Raw genomic sequence first — 15,124 nt, forward strand, 5'->3', positions numbered from 1 at the left:
CCCTGTCACATCCAACAAGACACACGACCACGGCCATAGCGGGCAGGAGGTGCCATGCGCAGGGAGCTCTGATGAGCTCTGCAATTGTATTAGTCATTCGCATCAGAGGATTGTCTTTATTGCCAAAGACTCATGAGCCTAAAAGCTTCATTTCCTGACCGTTCAGCAGCTCAGTGGTATTATACATTTCAAATCCAGACCAAGGGAGCCAGAGGAAGATTCAAAAAGCCTAATTTAAAGCTAAGTACCCAGCAGTGAGAACTGACTCCTTTATAAAGAGCTGCCCTTGTTGTTGGCAACGCGTGGGGTAGAAGGGCCAGTTAATTAGCAGGAGCCCCAGTGGCCTATTACACAAATGAGCTCTTTGTGTAATAGGTATCTCAAGTGGTATCCTGGTGGGGAGAAGAGCATGGTCAGAACCAGCAAGTGCAATGGGTCCTGGTGAATGAGGCATCACACGTGTCCAAGCCTGTCCCTCCCCTTGAGCCAGCAGCACTCACGGCCATGCTCTGTATGCAGCACCCATCTCCTTCCAACACCCTCATGCATGCCATTTAAAGGTTTCTGTTAAAATCGTATAATTAGGGAAGACAATTAGTTTCTACAGTACACCTTCCACTAGACCAGGTTGCTCCAAGCCCCTGTGTCCAACCTGACCTTGAACACTGCCAGGGATGGGGCAGCCACAGCTTCTCTGGGCAACCTGTTATGCTTTCCTCAGTGTGCACAAACCTCTCAGGTGGAAAAATCAGGCTAGGAGACACTGACTAAAAGCAGAACCTCCTTTGGCTTCCCAAATCACCACATTATGTCCTGGCAACTCATCCCACCACAGCTGGGAAGGTCCCATCCCACCTCCCTCTCCTGTAAGCCCTGCAAAAGCCCGGCTGGGATATGCAAAGCTGTTTTTCCTGGGTGAGAAAGGTGGTTTAGTGAAACAAAGAGCAACACTTACCCTGTGAAAACAAGACACAGGAGAGTGCAGATCAGAATGAGCACCTGGTTAAACATCGCAGACTGGGTCCTTTGTATGGCTCGGTGCAGGTCATTCTGCAAAGAGAGGAGAGAGCTTTCACCAGCTCAAGGAGCTTTTGGAGGGGAAAGTACCCCTCCACGTACCAACCACTGTCTCACTGCCTCCAGCAATGCCCCCAGGTGAAGTTCAGGCCAGAATTTGGCCCTGGAAAAGGGATGTACATTTCTGTGAGCTCTGGGCTCTGTTGCCAGGAGAGACAACTCGAGTGGGCACATGGGAACGGCTGGAACATCTCGTCCTGCTGTAATACCATATCCTGGGCACAGCCAGAGGCCGTTCCTCTTGGAGTGCAACCAACAGAATCAATGTGGCTTGGACACCAAAGGGCTCCTGCTCTGCAGTAGGTCACAGCCTGGCATCACCTCCCACCAACCCCAGCATTGCTGTAGGCATGGAGCACAAAAAACCTTTCACCTAGGGCAGGTGAAAGGGATGGGATGCATCCAGTCACTCACAATCATGTTCTCCAGGGCATATTTGGCAAGCCAGCAGTTCAGAAACACGGGAATGAACAAATTCCGCAAAGGAGGCCAGAATATCTACAAAAGCAAGAGTTAATCACAGAAAATTCCATGCTTTTTATAAAAATAACCCCTATAAACAGCCAATTTGAACCCTGTAAGGAAGGATCTATTTCCAAACTAAGCACCACCCTCTCCAGAGGCTGCCACTGAAAGCAGCCCCAGCTGCAGCAGAGCAGCCGAAAAGGGAGGATGGTTTTTGGGATAACACTCTAGAGAAAGTCGTTCTATTGAAAAATACTGAAGCAAAAATATCCTACCAGCTCTAAATACTACTTGGCCACACACCCATTTTTCTTTATTTCACCACCAAAACTACAGCACTTACTAAACTTAAAGCTGCTTTAAAATGTCACCGGGAAACACTCACTGTGATAATAAATGGCACCGTGTTGATCATCTCAAGGATGAATGAAATGCGAAAAATCTGTTCCCAGATGTTCCCCTGAAGAATTAGAAACAAATAATAATTAAAGAAGCTTAAAAACCTGCCAAAGGGCAATTAAAAAGCTCCCACTCTGCCACAGACCCTGCTAGATGGGGAAGGATGCCAGAGGAACCAGAAAGATGCTCCCGTTTGGCTGCGGGAAAGGGATGCGGCAGGCACACAGGCAATAAAACCTTCCCAAACTGCTCAGTCCTTTCTGCAGCCACGACATCCCTCTGTCCATCACTGCTGCTGCCCAAAGCTGGGGGACAACAATGCTTCATGCAAGGACAGAGAATGAGAGTGACTGATACAGACTGCTGGGCAACACAGGGTCTGAGTCTCTGCTGCCAATTGTCTCAGGGACCCTGAGAAGATGCCATTTGTTAAGGTCACTTTTCTTGGCCATTTTGAGGGGCTTTGGTCCAAACGAGTCAGCTTGTGCCTCTCCCTGTCTGGCTTGGAGCTGTGCCTGCTACCTCCGGTGGCAGCAGACCTCAGCACAGGAGTCATGCTGCCAAGCTCAGCTCCACGTCCTCAGCCTTAGGAAACTCGACATGCGTCAATCTGTCCCCCCAAAAAAACAGCGAGTTTTGGCAAACAGGGCTGAATTTAAAGGAAAGAGATCCCCCCTCTCTGCTCTGCACAACACTTATCCAGCAGCCTGAGAGGGAATGAGGGAGGAAAACAGCCACAGCCGCCTGAGACATCACTGACACAAGCATCCTCTCAGGATGCCTCAGGCTTCAGACAGCTGAAAGCAGGAGAAATGAATTCACATGGGGGGATCTGGCCCAGGCTGTGCATCACTGTCCACTGCCTGCCACAGGGCACGTACCTTGTAGCTGAGATAGATGAGCAGCATGGTCTCCAGAAAGCTGATTAAAGCTATGCTGACCTGCAGAGACAGACAGGCAAAGGCTGCTGAGGGCTCCTTCGGTGCAGCATCAGTCGATCAGAGCTCCCTAAGCCTGCCCTGCTCTGTGTGATGAGGAGCCCATGGGTATCGCAGATGAGGACCTGTTTGTTCGGGTTGGACGTGTGAGCTCCAGGCAGCCCTGAGCAGAAGCTGACGGGTGCTCAACCCTTTCCCAAGCTATTCCCCAGGCAGTGCCCTGCCTGGAAACAGCCTGTTATGGGTACAGCTGCATCCAGGTGGGGAGGAGCTGAGCCAGCCTCATGGTTTTATCTTCCTACAGCTTTCCCTCTCCTATCCATCCCTGTGACTTTCACCCAGGGCCATGTTATTCTCCCAGCAGAAGCCGCAGCTCATTTTCTGCTCACTGAAGATAACCCGTTGCCCCCCATTGTTTCAGCACAGGATGCAAGGAGACCTGCTGGTGGCACAGCTTAAACCCTGTGCTCCCACACAACCGTGCCCGAGGTGTGGGCACTCACCTGCACAGCCCACAGTGGCATTTTTCTGTCCACCCAGAAGATGTGTGACCTGCAAGGAAAAATCAAAACAGATCTAATCTGTAGCCCAACTAGCAATGCTTTTGCCCTCCACCAAACACATCATCATCAATGCAGGATCCAGCACAGGACTGGTACTGGTGTTCCTTACTGCAGTTTGTTCAAGCAGTAAGGAACACTTTATGTAATGCTTAAGTGCAGCAGCAATGGCTGCACAGAGAATAAGCCATTCCCAAGGGTGCAGCCACAGGCACTGTCAATTTTTTCAATCCTGGGATGCTGCTCTGCATGCCTCGAGCAGCCCTGAGACCAAGAAATGGCCCCGAGCAGCTGCCAGCAGCAGCCACATCCATCACTGCACTCCCACACTCTGGCACAGCTGGACCCCAGCGCTGGAACAAGTCTCAACTCACCAGTTTATCTTTGTGGACTGGTTGAATGCTGTGTAGTTCTGTTTTTCGCATTCCCAGCTAGAAAAGAAAGACAAAGGAGAGGAAAGCAGTCAGCAAGGAGGAAGAAGGAGAAAGGGTGCTGGCGCTGACTCGCTGGGCTCATGGGGTGCCCTGGCCGCTGTGTCAGACCCTAGAGAACACTCCCATGGATTCAAACACACACTGGTCCCTGTAACTGGGGCTTTCCACAGGAGTTTATCTCACCCAGGCAGTTTTGAACATCTCATTACTGGAGAAGACGACCCGTCAGGTCCTTCAGCCTGTAGCAGAGATGCTGCAATATGCTGATACCTGGGCACAGTATTCAAACACAAGGCTGCAGCTGGGAATTACCAGGATACAACTGGTATACAGGATACAACTGAGTTTCAGCTGCTGGAACAAGGCTAGCTGGCCCCAGGCAGCTCTCCTCCTGCCTTGCTGCAAGGGATGCATTCCCACTGGCCAGTCTTTATTTTGCCACGCACCCTCAGGAAAGGGAACTTCCCCGAACAGCAGCAGTGCTCAACTGATCAAGGATGTGCATCTGTGTCATGCTTAAATCTCACAGGTTTGAAACCCCTTTTGGAGCACGTAGATGTACTTGGTAGTTCTGCAACCATTGCAAAGGGAAGTTAACTTGCTAATTCTCCTAGCTCTTAGAAAAAAACCCCACTTCGTACGTGAGCTAAACAAAGCAAGGACATATTAAAAATAGGCTTACACTGAAACCCAGAGCAAAGCTGCTGTATGTAATCATCTGTCACCTCAGGGATTTAAATGGCACAATGTATTTCTTTCCCAAACACTTAAATGGGATTTAGCAGAAGTGTCTTCAAGGGCATCAGCATTCAGAAAACACTTGCATGGCAATGCACTGAAGTCATGAGCTCTTGCCTGTGTCTGAAGGCCACGGTGCAGCCCTGATCATCAGAACTAGACAGCATTTGGAAATGAAAATGATCCTGAATTTTCCCACCACCTTTTTGCTGTGCAAGGCTAGCGGGCACCCACATCCACAGGGTTTGAGCAGGGAGCAAAGCCCACCAGATCAGCAAGTTATACTAAACTACCTATTGAAACAGAGTGAGGAAAACCACCCGTTGTGCATCTTCTCACCGGCTGTAAGGACCGCATCCACCCTCACCACTGCATGGACTGAGGAGCCCAGTGGCATCACTGGCACTTACCAGCCTATGCCCTCCTCTGGGTTGTCGAGCAGGACACGCACAATGTACAGGAGGCAGGTGAGCAGCTTCAGCGAGAAGTTGAAGAGCCGGATCCTCAGACCTGCAGCAGAGAGAGCACAGCATGAGCCAGACAGCATGACCCGGGCACCCCACAGCACAGCCCCACGCACCACAGGACCCCACTGAGCCCCAGGGGAGCTGCCGGAGCCCCAGGGTAGCATGCAAACATTGCTCATGCTTTGCATCATACCCAGTGTCAGACAGGAGACCAATATAGCCATAAACAACCATGAGTCAGCTCCTTGCTGACCCCAATAGATGTGAGACACAAATGAGGAGCTGCTGGAGTGTATCCCCCTCATTAGCAAGCGTCCATTAAAAAGCATCAGACAGGCAGGGGCAGGGCCCCGCTCTTCTCCCAGCTTGCATGAGGGATGGCAAGCAAAAGATGCTGTTTTATCCGCAATCCATCTCCAGCCAGTTCATTGGGTTGTTACCCAAATTACAAGTGAGAAATTCATCACATTTTCATTAAAAACTTCCCCGTGGGCACCCCGTTGTGCTGTGCTCCAGCTCTTTAACAAGACGACAGGATGCAGGGCGGAAAGGAAAATGTGAATTTATAAATTAAGGAGCAGACTCCCTCCAGACAGCTAATGACAGCTCAGAGAAAGAAAATAACAACACCATTAGTCAAGTGGAGGCTAATCTGGGCGAGTGGGTAACTCACAGCCTGCCTCGGCTGCCCCACAGCCACTGACCTCCCTGCGGGTAGGAGGACATCACTGGCACCATGATGGGGACATTTGCCCGCTGATCCCCCCCAGCAGCTCTCAACACCCACCCTGCTCCAGTTGGCAATACCAACTGGATTCCATGCTGTGGTTGTCTCCAGTGAGCAAAGGTGACAATCAGCATCCCCATGCAACCGCATCCCCCCACACCAAGTTGGCCAACACCCAACAAAAAGGCCAACAGGCGCTGAGGACACCCGGGGAAACAGCCACCAGCAGATGGCAATGGCTTCTCATCCCACAGGGATGGAGCCTGGATCTCCCAGCTCGGGCAAGGTTTGGTTTCTCCCAGCAGATGGTCACTGCACACATGGAGCACTCACTGGATCGCTGGTTTTTGATGAAGAAGAGCTTCAGCCGCTCCTTGAAGGTGTTTTCATTCACATAGAACTCGACCTGCACCCTGTGTGGAAAACACCAGAGGAGCATGTCAGTGGGGTGGCAGGTTGGACCCAGAGCCCCCCAGGAGCCTCGTCCCTCCATCCCGGCTGGGTAACCCCCCCAGAGCAGCCCACAGCAGATCCCAGGCTCCACAGTACCAAATCACCGGTACCATCAGCCTTGAGCACCAAGATGTGGTGCATCAATGACTACCAAAGGTGCAGATGTGACCCATGGGGCCAGGTCTGCCTCGGGTTGAGGGCTTGGCTTTGATTCACATGCAACCAGCTGACATCAGACTTGCAAATTTCTCCTTTGCCACATGCTTTACAGCATTCAAAGCCTCTCAGAGAAGTGTTGGCCTTGGAGTAGTCTCTCCAGCAATGTTTGATCTGCTCCAAGCCCCTGTGGCTGTATCAGACCAGGAACCAGTGAGGGCAATGTCCCCAGTACACCCATGCCCTGGCTCTGCCCAGGTAGGAGCAGCATTCAGCATTGAAGCTGTTAAACAACAAATCTGATCTAAACGGAGAAAAAAATCCCTTTGTTGCTAAGAAACCACATTTGGCCATTCCAGAAAAACCCAGGAGCTGACAACCAACTCCAAACACCACTTGGCATTTGGAGCCGCTGGTGACTTGTGGCATGGGGACAAGACACATGGTGAGAGCCACATGCTGGGGCACTGCACAGAAACCAGCAGAGAGGAGCCACATGAAACTGAACATGGCTCATCCACCATTGTGACCTTCTTCATCTTCAGCTGCTCCAGTCTCCATCACTGACACCCATCCACATCCCTCCTGCTGGTCCCCACATGCCAGGTGGATGCTCGTGCATGGGGAAAGCCTCACTGAGGCTGGAGGTTCCTCCCCATGGATCTCAGCAGGGTCTGGGATCAAGCACGCCCAGATTAATGGTGTGAAGGCCAACCTGGTCCTGCTCAGCTCATCTGCAACCCTCCTCTCCTATTACTTTATAAACGCCCGTAGCCCTTTGCAAACTCACTTGTTCATCCTAGGCAGGGTTATAAATTACACTCCTGCCTACTAAGTACAGGCAGAAAGGGATTATTTCCTGATGTCTCAGCTTCAGACTCTGAGCAAGACGAAGTCTGCTCATTACTGTTACAGCTGATAATGGAGTTAAGTGCAATATAAATTAGCCATTTCCCCTATTTCACTGTATTCAACAAGTCTCTTAAGTAAGTGCTACTATTATTACCATGTTTTTAACTGCTTGGAAGAGGTCATCAAGATCTCATCAATCAGGCATATTACCAAGCCAAGGCATAGACCAGTGTGAGCAAATTCACAGTGACAGTCATTAAACCTGCCATCCCCTTTCATTTCTCCTGTGCAACCCCGATGCACACATGGTGCTGGCTCCAGCCAAGCGTGCTGCCTGGCACACGCCACCAGATCGGGATTTATTGGAAAGCAGCTGCTGCTCACTCTGACAACAGAGGGATAAACAGGTATTTACTGTGTATTCATGATGAGCTGACGGGGCAGCAAACTGGGAAGGGGTTTTATGAGACTCTCATTGCTCCGGAGTCCCAGGTCCTGGTACCCACTGGTGCCTGCTGGCATTTCACGGCCAAGCTGACAGCTCGTGGTGGTGTGCAAAAAGCATGGCACACAATTGACAGCTCCTCAGAGCTTCTTGTGGAGTCCCTTAGGTTGAAAAGTCAGATTTTTAATCTGAGGAGCCTGGACTTCAGCATCTCCCTAATGCTGCTCGAGCAGCACAACCTAGGCTGGTGCAGCCTGAGAGGTGGAGGATGCACATCCATTTGAGCCCCTCTAGCTCTGGAGCGGCTCTGTGCAGAGCCCACGGGCTCCATGCTGCAGGGTCACCTTGTCCCCATCAACAGTGCTAGAGAGGAAAGAAAGCAGGAGCCTTCTCAGGGAAGCAAACACTGCATGTCCTCTGCAGACCCTGTGCCCTGCCTGTGACCCTCGGCAGGATGTCACACACCGATCAGCTCTGTAACAGAGGTGACAATAACCAGCAGCCTCAGTGGAGCACTCACCAACCTCTGTTAAGACATTTGGCATCTGTGCTGGTTAGGTTGCCAAGGGGAAGTATGCCCAGGTACAGCTGGCAGCAGTCAGCAAACCCACCGGCAGGACATTGCACAGCATCCAGCGAAGAAAATGCTTCACACAAATGCACCCATGGCAGCAGCTGTGGGGCTTCCCCAAGAACACACCTCACCCCAAACACCCTTGGCAGCAGCACGGGCAGGAGCTGAGCCTGCATCTCCCCTGGAGCCCTGATGCTCATGGGGACCAGGCAGCATAAGTGGTCTTTGCATGGAGCGCAGCGCCTGCTCACCAGCCAGTCTCGCTGGCATAAGGAGGGAGCAGGGAGATGGGTGTGCAGCCACAGGCCCTGCCATAGGGACCACAAGTGCTGAGGAGTGAAGCAGGAGGATTTATGAGCGCTGGCTCAGCCAGCACGATGCCTTAGGAGCAAGCAGCCATAATTGCAGAGCTTCATAAGCACAGCTTTAACACACAGTAAAATTAATAATTTTCCAAAGCCAAGCTTGGCAAATAATTTATCTGTGTCAGGGCATAAATCAGCTGCCCCAACTTCTCACAACACTGCACACACAAGCTAATTGCTCCTTCTCCTTATTAAAAATGCCCAGGAAATGCTGGGAACTGGCCTTCAGCTCCATCATGAGCACTGTGCACCCCATTCATCAGAGTCCCTGAGGATTAAGCGCATAGAGGAGAGGGAGACTTCAGGGAGCATGATTCCTCTCCCAGACATTCGCCTCCGTATCAAAGAAACAAACAGCAATATAAATCTCTGTCGCCAGACAGATGGTTTGCTGATCTAGAGCGCAGCAGCCCACCACGAGACTATGAATATAAACGCTGATGGATAAAAGAACTGAATGATTAGAAGACATCTAACTTTTTATGACAGAGTAGCCCGTGTATTCATCCATCTTAAAGGCTGCAGGAAGAAGTAACATTTGGAAAGCAAGTGAAGCAGGTCATGGAGAGGGGGAAGGGGGTGTTTTTGTCAGTGCAAAGAGATGAAGGAGTAAGAGAAAGTAGAAAGAACATGTTCCTGTGCAGACAACCTGCCCTTGCTGCTAAGTGGGTTGAGCCCCTGGAGCTGAATGGGGGTCCACAGCCATGGCCCCACCAATGCCCTGCTGAGGGTGACTGTCCCACAGGGCTTCTGTCTGCAGGAGGAGGGAGTGCAGAGCAAGGGCTCGGCATGATGGGGACTGGGGAGCTGCTGTGGTCCAGCACTGGCACCCGCTTTGCAGGCACCAGGCTAAGCCAACACCCCAGAGCTGAATGAGTGATGACTTTTTTACCAGGCAGCAGCAACCACCCAAAAGTATCAAAGCTCCTCCATTTCCAGCTGAGAGAAGGAGATGATATCATCTAAAACATACCCTTTAATTTCGTTGTCAAGAAATTAACTTCAAATGAAAATCAAGCTAAACTCTGACTGTGTTACCACCCTAAAGCACACACCCCAACGGGCTCTGCCTTCAAAGCAGCTCAGCCAAGCTGGTCCATTCAAGCTGTCCCCTCCCTGCTGCCAGGGCTGAGCATCCCTCCTGACAGCCGAGCATCCCTCTCGACAGCCAAGCATCCCTCCTGACAGCCAAGCATCCCTCCCAACAACCAGGCAGTGTGGAGCCAGCCCAGCCCAGCCCAGGCAGCATCAAGGGGCACAGGCAACAGCAGGCTCTGCAGGAAGGGAGCAGGTAGCACCCCACTCCCCCTTGCCTCATGATGGCTGACCCCCCCCCAGGCCACGCAGATAATCATCAGTACAAGTCTAGTTACAAGCCCTCTGCTTGGAAGTGTAATTACTGCTATTATGCGCTTCATAACGCCTGAGCAATTTCATTTTCTTTGCTCAGTTATTTATTGTACTTTATTAATCTAAGATTAGAGGCAATTTGTTGTAAGATTATGAGATCCAAAAATGACAGAAGAGTTTGTTCGGAAAAGTGCAGGATGCAAGACCAGGATGAGCACAAGACAAGAAAAATCTTGGCATCTCTCTGCAGCTCCGATCCTTGTTCTCACACTCTGGCTGGGTGGGAAATGCTGTTCTTGTCCCAGGAAATTTCTCAAGAAACTTCATCGTGTAGTGAGATGCAAAAGAGACTCTTCAGAGATCTTTTTTTAGGGAAAAAAAAACAAAAAAAAAAACCCCCCCAAAACCAAACAAAACCCCAGAAATCCCTGCAATCTGGTGGGTGTCATCACCCACCCCTTCCAAGGCAGCACAGTCTCAAGTGAGACCCCGCTCCATCCCACCACTCCAGCTCAGCCCAGAGAACAGCTCTGCATCCTCCATGCAAAACCACATGGATCAAATACATAAGAAACATGGCTGTGGCCAAGTCTGGAATTAAAGAGATGTGCTGATGGCCCAGGGGGATCATTAGGGATGGGCTGTGGGTATCAGATGCAGCTTGAGGCTCAGATACCTGCTGACGGCAACCACACAAACTACCCAGGCACATCTCCAGCAGCTGCCAACCCTCCTGACTTCCTTCAGAGATGCTCTTTCCTTCTTTCTACCTTTTCTTAATGATAACAAGCGTTTGGGTGCTGAAGCTACAGCGAGACAGATGACACCAAGTGAGCTTTGAGTACTGAACAGCACCTCCATTATCTATGCATTTGCCATCCTCAACCTATCCAGAGGACAGGAGGCAGCTACAGCTCTTCCCACCAGAGCTCCTGGCTCACTGGTGTGATGAGCTGCTCCCAGTACATCATTTTAAGATGGAAAGAGGGAATAGCTGTACAGCTGTGAGCGTATGGAAAAGCCAGGTGCCTGCCAAAGTGAAAACAGGGAACAAGCTGCCCCCACGCTCAATAAGCAGTAATTGAACGATTACTCAAAGGAGAAGGGTTGTGGGTTTCAACAAGGCTGTACTGGCTCAGTGCTGGTGAGCATGCAAGAAACAGCTTCAGAACTGCACAGGGCTGCCACAGCCCCACTGTGCCCTGCATCCCTACCATGCACCTTGCAGGACCAGTCCACAACAGGGCTGACAATACCCATGGATCATGGAAGCATTGAGCCCCAAGATGCTCAGCAGGTCCCACACCAGCCTCTCACGGGCACCATCACAGCCGCATTGGAAGGCAGCTGCTCCCGCTGGCTCCAGCCTCCCAGCCAGGCTGCCTGTGTAACCCATCCAGACTGATGGAGCACTTCAATTCACACCTCACACAGAGCCAGGGATGAGTTTGCTGAGCTGCTCGGGCTCTGGGCAGAGCACATGCTGAGGCAGAAACAACGGTTAGCAAAATTGAGACCCACACCGATAAGACACCCTGCACTGGGAACCAGGCTGCTGTGGCACATGTTGCTCCAGGGCCAGCTCAGAAACTTGTTTCTTTTACTGTGGGAATACATTGAGGGAAAAAAGCCTCTCCTGTTTTATTATGGAGTGTGATTCTTGCCCAAAGAAAGGAGCGATAACCACTCTGCAGCGAATTAAACACAGCTGGATGCAGGTAATGTCATCCTGGCTCCAGCACTAACACTGCAATTTTATGTTTTGGGGATGAAAAGCAAGCTCCAAGCAACCACTTCAGGAAAAACTCTGCCCAAGACCATGGCTGGCTTCACAGGCCAGTCCTGACAGCCACTCTTCTTGCTCCATGAGATGAGTGATGCCTTGAACTCATCCACACAAGCACTCCTGTCAGTGGGACATGAGGCACTGCACTGAGGGTGCAAGGGCTCTGCTGAGCTGGGACACAGGCGCTGGCCAGCCCAGACACACCCTGCAGGAAAGACTTCATGAATCTGTAGTGATAGAAAAGAAATCTGCTGCTGGACTTCTCTTTCCTATTTTATTAGGGAGGATATTGCAATGGAAATGGGATTTTTATCAATTCCTTATTCCCTGAAGGCAGCGATAATCCCTCTCCAACCGCATTCAGAGAGTACAGAGCTCATTTTCAGGCACCAAACAAAGCACTGGAGGTTCCAGGAGTTGAAGATCTCTCCATGCAAATGCCTTCAATACCTGAGAGCAAGTGGTGGAGAGGCACAGCAGGGCCGGCAGCACGGCAATGGCCCAGCAGCACCCCGTGCTCCCAAACACGCAGGTTTGGCTCTGGGATGAAGCGGTACACACTGCTCCATCCCAGGCTGCCCCAGGCTGGGAGCCCTGGCTCAGGGCTTTAGTAAAATAGATTAAAACCCAGGAAGAAAAGAAGCAATGGTGTAACACGCTGTTTTGTTTGGTTTATTTGTTTTGCAACATTGGAGATTGACACTCATGAGTCTGCTCCTATAATTGCTTCTGCTGATGAATCTCAATTGTTTAATTAGGGTCTGTGCACAGAGCTCATCATTAATGGGTAATCACCAATTTGCTGCCAAGGATATTACTTCTTCCCCAAGAAACCTGTGTGTCTCTGAGCGCACAGAGTCCTCCCCATGGTGGGAACCATTGCTCTTTCAGAAGGGTTTGCTGGTCCCGTACACAACTCCTTGGTGCCAAGAGCAGCGAAGGACAAATCTCACGCTTATCAGCTCCCTTAGAAGTGGAACAATCTATCACTAACTTAAAGTGAAGGCTAACCACTAGTCTTGCCAGCAGATACTGCCCACAATAGAATCACAGAATCATTTGGGTTGGAAGGGACCTTCAAAGGTCATCTAGTTGCAACCCCCCTGCAATGAACAGGGACGTCCTCAGCTTATCAGGTTGCTCAGAACCACATCCAGCCTGGCCTGGAATGTCTCTAGGGATCGCGCATCTACCAATACTTGGCTCACAAGACACCATGCACACACGCACCGCACAAACACCCCAAATTGGAAGAGGTTTTTGCTCTCTGGAGAACACAGTTGGCTTTTCCCTGATGGAAAAGTGATGGTCCCCAGAGCCGGTGGTGCCGCAGCAGCCTCACACCCTCCCCGCAGCGCCGGCGCAGAGCAACGCGTGCGGTGCACTTACTGTGAGAAGGAGGAATCCACGCTGAAGTCCTCGGCGTGAGGCCTACAGAGCGAGAGCATCACAGGAGGTGAGGGAATGTACCGCTGCCAGGCAGGAACACAGGGAATGCCAGCGCCAAAGGGACAAGCGACCGCCCAAGTGCTCGGCCAGGGGTTGATCCGTGCCTGGGATATGTCCCCACTGAGGTCCCAGTGATGCTCTGGTGGCTTTGCCTCTTTAAGGACTCAGCTCCATGGATAAAAACATTTTTTATGCCTTTTTTTCCTTTCTATATTTCTTTTAAAGAGCCTCACAATATGCATCGCTGCTCTGTCTCAAATCAGTGTCACACTTTGTACAAAGAAACTACATTTTGAAAGATGGTGGTTGGGGTGTTTTTAGGAACCTAACATTGTGTTTCTCCTACGCACACCTTCACAGAGCTGGTTTTACAGACACAGGTGATCACCAGAGAAGAGATAACAAAATAAAAGAACAGAAAGGAATGATGAGGGTAACACAGGAGGTCACAGCAGGGGGAGGAAGAAGAACACAAAGATGTTCAAGAGCAGTGGGAGGGGAAGGGGCCGTGCTCGTGTACTGTACATCCCACAGGCACACAGACAGACAGCAGCACAGTGCTATGAAACAAAGCAATTGCAGCTGCAAAGGAAAAATATCTGCTTGCAAAAATGATATTCTCTTCAAGACAAATCCATCCCCATCGATCCCTGTCACCACTGGTGTTAGCTGGGACTGCCCAGTTCTGAGCCTGAGCCCATCCCTCCCTCCCAGTACCCCGCAGTGCCACCCTCTCTCCTGTCCTTATTTAACATGAATCAGGGTAAATGAGACATATAATCAAAGCAAAGGGGTCAGCTGCAGCTCAGGAAGGTTTTCTCTTCCATTTTGCTTTGTGCTTTATGAGTCCACAGCACTCCAGTGTAGCTCGAGCTAAATAAAAGCAATAAATTCACATTTCAATTAAAACATGAGTCCAAAGGAAAGCTAATTCATCCCTCAGCTGCAAGGCACACAGAGCAGCCTCTCCGCGACATGATTTAGTTTGCTACTACTCTTCTTTTATTATCTGAGAAGGCTGCAGGGAGGAGCTCATCACCCCGGAGCTGAAACGCCTGCAGGGAGCACAGGCTGTGCCTATGGAGCTGCCATCCCAGGGGACACCATCAGCAGATTCCCCCCAGCATCAGGCCCAGGAGACCCATGCGAGATGATGCTCAATTTGAGAGAGATGCTGGAACCTTGAGGGAGGGAGCTGAGGGAGCCAGTGCAGGGGTGAAGAGGTGCTTCTGTCTAGACAAGGGGCTCCAATGCAGCCCCAGAGGCTCCTCTGCTGCCAAGGGGCTCCCCCAAGCAGCCCAGCACCCCTGGGGCTGCTCACCCAGTCTTGCCCACAAATAACCCACTTGCAAAAAGCAAGCCATTGACCTGCCACCTTCATAGAATCATGCAATGGTTTGGGTTGGAAGGGACCTTAAAGCTCATCCAGTTCCAACCCCCTGCCACGGGCAGGGACACCTTCCACTAGACCAGGTTGCTCCAAGTCCAACCTGCATGGAAAAAAAGCTCAAACTAGGTACACTAATAAAAACTGGGAGGTTGAGTCCTCTAACCACTTCCCCCCCTGCCTCGCTGATTGTTCGCTTGCTTGTGCACCCATCATAGAGCAGTAAGTCAGTTCACACCCAACTGGTCTCTGTGCCATGGCTCCCAGTCATCACAAGCCCCGGGTGGGTCTATCATCCCTCGGAGCAGCCCTGGCATTTATTAATGATGAACAATCCAGGCCTTCTCCAGCTGCAAACCAGAGGCAAGCGCAGCCCTGGGAAGGAGCTCGTCAGCTCAGGCTCCCTCTTGCCAAATTAGATTATCACATATTAGCAGCAGGGGCTGCTCAAGCCCCTCCACTCATGTTTCATTTTGCACAGGAGCTTTTTATGCCTTGCAGA

The 15,124-nt window shown here is 51.0% G+C and overlaps 1 protein-coding gene across 10 annotated transcripts in view; it reads right to left on the bottom strand.

The window, feature by feature from the left end:
• KCNT1 (potassium sodium-activated channel subfamily T member 1) overlaps positions 1–15,124 on the bottom strand; it is an 80,268-nt gene that overhangs the window by 20,122 nt on the left and 45,022 nt on the right. For 7 of the 10 annotated variants that reach the window (XR_003994479.1, XR_003994478.1, XR_003994477.1 and 4 more), the window contains 8 exons: positions 6,139–6,218; positions 5,022–5,121; positions 3,814–3,870; positions 3,383–3,431; positions 2,823–2,882; positions 1,928–2,002; positions 1,492–1,575; positions 956–1,050 (listed from right to left, as the gene is read on the bottom strand). Coding sequence is in view for 5 of the 10 variants with exons in the window: in XM_030507051.1 (XP_030362911.1) it covers positions 956–1,050; positions 1,492–1,575; positions 1,928–2,002; positions 2,823–2,882; positions 3,383–3,431; positions 3,814–3,870; positions 5,022–5,121; positions 6,139–6,218 (600 nt within the window). In the remaining 5 variants the exon portion in view is untranslated. Of the gene's footprint in view, positions 1–955; positions 1,051–1,491; positions 1,576–1,927; positions 2,003–2,822; positions 2,883–3,382; positions 3,432–3,813; positions 3,871–5,021; positions 5,122–6,138; positions 6,219–13,175; positions 13,218–15,124 lie in introns of all 10 variants that reach the window. The other 3 variants (XR_003994480.1, XM_030507053.1, XM_030507052.1) reach the window with 1 other exon arrangement.

The sequence above is a fragment of the Strigops habroptila genome, chromosome 15 (genome assembly GCF_004027225.2).
Source record: "Strigops habroptila isolate Jane chromosome 15, bStrHab1.2.pri, whole genome shotgun sequence".
Lineage (NCBI taxonomy): Eukaryota > Metazoa > Chordata > Aves > Psittaciformes > Psittacidae > Strigops > Strigops habroptila.